This window comes from Microtus ochrogaster, unplaced genomic scaffold, assembly GCF_000317375.1.
Source record: "Microtus ochrogaster isolate Prairie Vole_2 unplaced genomic scaffold, MicOch1.0 UNK78, whole genome shotgun sequence".
NCBI lineage: Eukaryota > Metazoa > Chordata > Mammalia > Rodentia > Cricetidae > Microtus > Microtus ochrogaster.
The window spans coordinates 1,201,776-1,208,178 of NW_004949176.1; the positions used below are offsets into that span (position 1 = coordinate 1,201,776).

The window sequence follows — 6,403 nt, forward strand, 5'->3', positions numbered from 1 at the left end:
AAAAAAAAAAAAACATAAAATATCACTATAGGTGGAAAAAAAAAATAAGTGTCCTGCCTGCATGTATGCCTTCCAGCCAGAAGAGGGCACCAGATCTCATTACAGATAGTTGAGAGCCACCATGTGGATATGAGAATTGAACTAGGGACCTCTGGAAAAGCAGCCAGTGTTCTTAACCGGTTAGCCATCTTTCCAGCCCCAATAATGAATCTCTTAAAAACTTTACAATACTTACTCATCTTATTAAAAACCTTATTTGTGGCCTGCACCCGAATTAATGTCTAAGTTTTTTCTTACTGATAACTGCTCTCACCAGTTATTTTAATGCCCCTCAATTCCCCCAAACCCTACTCATTGAAAACATGCTGGACAAGGGTCCACCGTGGAATCTCACCCCCAGACCATAATGATCATTTCATTTTGAGACAGGGTCTTATATTAAGTTGTCCAAAATGGCATTGAACTTGCTCTGTAGCCCAGGCAGGCCTTGAACTTGTGATCCTCCTGTCTCAATTTACCAAGTAGTTGTTATTAGAGAACTGTGTCACTAGGTCCAACAGTGATTCTCAAATAAGTCAATTTTGTGAAGAACAAAAGGAGCCTCACATCTCCATGAGCCTCTGCCCAGAACTTTTCCCCACATCTTATCTCAGTTGTTTCAACCAGTGACTCATTTCTACCAAGATGTCGCTTCCCAATTATCTCTTCCAAAATAGCTATTCTTCCACCTTAGTCTTCTTTATATTATCCCTTTGCTTTATTTTTAAATAATCAATCCTATCATTTATGCATTTAATTATAGTCTCTAATATTTGATTGTAAGGTTCATGAGGTAGAAACGGTTATTATCTTCAACTCTTATGTTTAGAGAAGTACCAGAGCATACAGCTGTCACTTAATAAGTATAAGCTAATTTATGAATTACTAAGTGAAAGATAATAATCTGCCTAGTATCAAAAGTTAATAGATAGATGCAGTTATTCTGACTCCTCAGCCCATGCTACAAACCAGAATATAATACTGTCACATAGCAGGTATGCTCCAGGTGAGCTGTAATGGAAAAAGTTATACCCTCCCAAGGGACAGCCGATGCCATTATCAGGACCATAGTCAGTGCTGAGTGGGTAAATGAAGAACCCACAGGATACCTTCTAAGTATGGCATATAAATGTGTTGCTTAATAATATACATTAGAGAAGATAGGGAATATATCAATGTTGAATTCTAACTCTTACATTGTTCTTGTGAATTTTTCTCCAGGTTGTTAGTCATGGTCTTGGGTGGAAGATAAGGAACAGGTCCCCAGGTCGACAGAGCTCGTTTGCTGGTGTCAAACTGTTGTGTGAAAAATTCTTGGAGCTTCATTCCTATTTTTATCAAGTCTGGTGTGGTTGATCGTGATATCATTACTTGAAAAATATCCCACTTCAAGTCTCCATGCACAAAAATCTCACTAGAGTATGAAACAGAATCTGTATCATAAATTTCACAGAAGACATAAACAATACAAGAATAATTATCTTCCCTGCCCAGTATTTACATTTGTATTAACTGTATAATATAAAATCAATCTGTAGAAAAAAATTAACTATTTCTCCCATCCCTGAACGTAAAAAATGTTAAGGGCAGTCACATAAAGTTTCCAGAAGGGGCCATCCTAATAAATACCTTTTATCAGTCATGCTTGAATCCAGGGTGTTATATAAATTCACTTTCCACTCATCCTGAAGCTTAAGATCAGCATTGCTGAAGATACCCATGAGGATACTTGAGCCCATGTAATCAACCCGAGATTCAGTAGAACCCATGGTAATCTGTATTTTGTGGCTGGGTTGCTGATTTGGATGTTCAGAAATATGAGCTAAATAAAAACAGTAATTACTTTCCATTGTAATTCATGGGAAAACTTAGCAAATCTGACTTTTTAAAACTTTTTTTCCCCCAATATGTTTGGGAATATACTAGTGTAAAATTTCAACATACCAACCATCTCCAAAGCATTGACATCGATGGTCCCACCAACTACTCCTCCTTTGGAATCTAACTGTGACCTTCCCAGACCGACAGACATGCTAATCTCTCGATCACGGTTACTTCCTACAGAAAGCCGGCCTTGGCTTTTCAAACCACTAGTTGTCCAACTAAAAAGAAGGAAAAAGTTGTTAGGTAAGTGGCTGTCTGTCATAAATTAAAAATAGTAGGTAGCTAAATCAGATTATTTAATAGAAGATCCAATTTGACACTGAACTATTTCTTCCTTTTTCTGAGTCTGGATCACACAGTGTTGTTCAAACTGGTTTTGAGTACTGGAACTCAGCTCATCCTCTTAGTTAAGCCTCCTGAATGCTGGGATGAGTGGTATACACCCACCAGATCAGTTAACACAGAATTTAAACAAGAACTACATGACAGATGTTTGAATATAAACTAACGAAGCTTTCTAACTAGAAAATTATCCTATTTCCTTTTTTTTTTCCTTTGGGAATGTGTTTTATGGTGTTTGTATTACAGTATCCTTACAATTAAGTCAAAATAAAAAGTTAACATTTTACCCACTATATTCACTGTCTCAAAGATCTCTGCATCTAAGAGGGTTGGGATTGCTTTAAAACATTATAAGAAAATTAAAAATTTTATTAAATCTATTTTCTTTGTATCTAAATAGCTTACGTTGTATTTCCCATGACATTACTCATATTCATTTGAACGTTTAGTTGTTTCAAGTTGATAGCGAATACAACAAGTGTCTCCCATGGAGTTCCTTGCTGGCTTGCTGCTTTGTTTGATTTGTTAACAGGTGTTGATGTTTTGGAAATTGAATCTAAAGACAGAAAAAAATTAAATATGCACTTATTCACACAAATCAAAGCTTACTACAAAGCAAAACCTACTAGATTCCATAATCCAAAAGGTAAACATGAGCTTCTTGCACCAGTCAAATGTTTTAACAGTTGCCATATTGCTTCTAAAACAGGTGAGATGAGGGAATTTAGGTGTTCATGAAATATAGATGCACAGATATTTCACCACCTAAGATTTTCTTTATAAAAGAGAAAACAGTGTTTCAGTCAAATAGAAGACTCAAAAGCAGGGACGATTCTAAAATGCAGGCATTGATCTAATGAACTCAGTGTGAAAACCAAGTACTGACTTTGCTCATTATATTTTATTCTCTGTTGTACGGAGAACCATATCATCTTGATACATTCAGGTATAACCACAAGACATGAGTTGGAAAAACACTAAATAAACAAACTGAATCAATATAAAGATTTATTTCTTCAATAGCAAACCTTCTTTTGGTACATTCACGGCATTATTGGAATGTTTGTAAAAGCATCTGTCCTTAGGGAGTATATTGACAATATGACAACTCCACATTTCCTGTAACTCTGTGAATCTAATAGATATCCACAGAACTCTCCTGCAGGCAGTGCTCTGAAGTGTTTGGTACTTAGAGTTTTTTTGTTATTGTTTTCTTTTCCCAGTGATTAAGATCTTTAATTTAAGAACCTGGGAAGGCCGCTGATAACAAAAAGCAGTGTTACCTCTTCGAGGAACTGAAGAGTCTGACACACTCCTTGATCTTATGGAAGCTGGGGACTTGAGGTTCTGTGCTGCTGACCCTGGTGACATGGTACTATTGGTCATGTGCTCATTGAACACGTTGGGTGACTGAGGCATATGAGTGAAAGAGGCTGACTGACTTGGCTGATCCCAGGTCCTGCAGTATGCTTTCCTTGATGACTCAGGAGAAAGGTGCTGGCTAACCCCTTCAATGGAATCAGGAGTCCCTGGACCAGATGCTGGTACAACAGTAGAAAACAAAATAAAGTCACATGTAAGAGCATTAAGTAATGCTGGGCAAAGGTGGCGGACGCCTTTAATCCCAGCATTCAGGAGGCAAGAGGCAGGCGGATCTCTGTGTGTTTAAGGCCAGCCTGGTCTACAAGGTGACTTCCAGGACAGCCAAGGCTACACAGTGAAACCCTATCTCAAAAACAAACAAACAAAAAAACAAAATAAAACCCATTAAGTGATAAAAGTCCTCTCACCCAGATACCATTTCTCAGTATATTGCATATATTTTCTACTTCCATATTTTGCAACTGTATGGCAGTAAATAATTTGGAAAGAACAATCCAGTATTTATTTAATTCTGACAGAAACTGAGTGAGAAGGTCAAAACAAATATTTTGGTCCTATTACAGGTAAGAAAATAGACCCACTCATGACATTATGTTACATTTTTTTACTGTTTCAGACCAACTGTACTCTTCACTTCCATAACCTCTTCAGTAGAACATAACATCTAAGATCAAGAAAGAGATGGTAGTAAGTCTCCAATATTTTCATTTTTCCATACGTAACTATGATTAGTAATAGTTAAATGTATACTTGCACTTCCAAATTTACAAGGATTACAGAGTAAATTATTACATAATAAAACGTTAATTAGGAGGTAATCTTGAAGAGGGTCATGCATTTATTTGTTTGGAATGCCCAGTGCTTACTATTAGAGGGACTCCATAGATATTCTTTCAAACAAATTACATGGTAAAGTTTACAAAGTAAATCAAAATTTGCATTATCAATCATGGATCTTTATTTTAGCCCAAACTAAGAAACCTAATTATGATAACAAGCTTACTTGGTAAATTTACAGTTTGGTCTCCAAGGAACAGGCGCCTTGCAATACTTCTCCTGTACCAGGCTCTTGGAAACGCCAAAATTTCACTGAGTCTGCGCATATCATACTTAAACGAAGCGGACCCTATATCACAAACAGCTGATGCAGAAATAAAGTTTGTTAGAGCTTAGAACAGGCTTCCAGATCTTTTAACACTTTATGTATTAGTTATCAAACATGGTATTATACCTACTGTTCTAATTCATAAAATCTAGACTCCATTGTATTTAACAATGATTTTATTTCTTTCTTCAAATTACAGAAACAGTGTATTGTAAGATCATTAGCTTTGTGTCCTTTTCCTGGGGGAGATGGCAAGTTATGGTTCTGCCACAGTTATGGAGAGGTTCTAGACATTAACTACATGGCAGCTTTCACTTTGATACAGGGCTCCTCTCAAATATGGAAAATAAGTCAACTGTATGATATGAACTTGCACAAAGAGAACTGCAAACCAAACAACTGTATGCAAGGGAGTACTTATTTCCCTTTTTGTTTCAGGGCAGAAACTTTCACATGAAAAACTCTCTTATGGCCACCTTCAGAGCTTCTGCTTGTCATCATTCCCCTTCTGCCTTTCTTCTCTCTGTTCCTTTTCCACGGCTTCTTTAGACTGACCTATCGATAACTTCCAGTGCACAATGCCTGAGCCTTACTTCCAGACTTGGTGGTCAGCTGACCCACTGATAGGTCTATAACCACTCTCACTTTAGTTTATAGTTATCTAAGTTAATTAAGGGTTTAACCTTCCCCTCCAAATCATCTACGCTCAAAGCCACCTTAAAAACAAAGGCCATTGTTTAATTCTTTATAATAATATTTTAATTAAGAACTATAAAATAGAATACCAGATATATTGATTAATGTAGTGTCCATTTTGCTTGCAGACTTGCTTATAGACTGACTTTCAAAAAATGAGGCACCTCCTGATCGCCTTATCCGAGACAAGCTCACTTTTACAAACTCAAGGTTTATACTTAACGAGTCTTTTCGACCAGTGACTGAAGTAGGTTCTTCATCTACATTCCCTAAGAAAAAAAACCAAAATAAGAAAAATATCCACAAGTGCATATGCAAAGAGATGTGTGTATGTGCAGACAACTAGTTAATGAAAATTATCCAGTATACTGTAACGTGTCACCAATTAAATGCAGTTAAATTAGGGAAAATTTAGACAGAATAACCTAATGAGCATTTGCATTCTTCACAAGTAGATTTGATAGATTGAAGCTTGTATACAAGAGTAGCAATTTAATAAGCTCACTCCAACGACATAAGAAATATTCACTAATAAAGCCTGAACTTTAAAATGTAGACTTTATTTTACTAAATGCTGGCTTAATGATCTCATTTAAAATTACCAAGCATAACCTACATACTTTAAAATTTTACTTTTCATTGACTAAAATTTTTTGCAAAGTAATTTGATAATATACTTAAAATGTAACATAAAAATTGTATCTTTAGGTATTATGCTATGTATATCATTTAACAAGTATTCTTAAGTTTTAAATCCTTGTAAAATCAGTTTATCTGAATTTCGTTTCATATTTTTACTTATAAAATAGGTATTATCAGCAGGGCGGTGGTGGCAAACGCCTTTAATCCCAGCACTCGGGAGGCAGAGGCAGGTGGATCTCTGTGAATTCGAGGCCAGCCTGATCTACAAGAGATAGTTCCAGGACAGGTTCCAAAGCTACAGAGAAACCCTGT

The 6,403-nt window shown here is 36.2% G+C and overlaps 1 protein-coding gene across 1 annotated transcript in view; it reads right to left on the minus strand.

Annotated features, from left to right (window-relative positions):
* Positions 1 to 6,403, minus strand: part of Kiaa1109 (KIAA1109 ortholog) — a 207,895-nt gene that overhangs the window by 17,003 nt on the left and 184,489 nt on the right. The window contains exons 74-80 of the mRNA XM_005370400.3: positions 5,539 to 5,718; positions 4,652 to 4,789; positions 3,549 to 3,806; positions 2,671 to 2,821; positions 1,984 to 2,141; positions 1,669 to 1,861; positions 1,236 to 1,453 (exon numbers count right to left, since the gene is read on the minus strand). Of these exons, the coding sequence (XP_005370457.1) occupies positions 1,236 to 1,453; positions 1,669 to 1,861; positions 1,984 to 2,141; positions 2,671 to 2,821; positions 3,549 to 3,806; positions 4,652 to 4,789; positions 5,539 to 5,718 (1,296 nt within the window). The remainder of the gene's footprint in view (positions 1 to 1,235; positions 1,454 to 1,668; positions 1,862 to 1,983; positions 2,142 to 2,670; positions 2,822 to 3,548; positions 3,807 to 4,651; positions 4,790 to 5,538; positions 5,719 to 6,403) is intronic.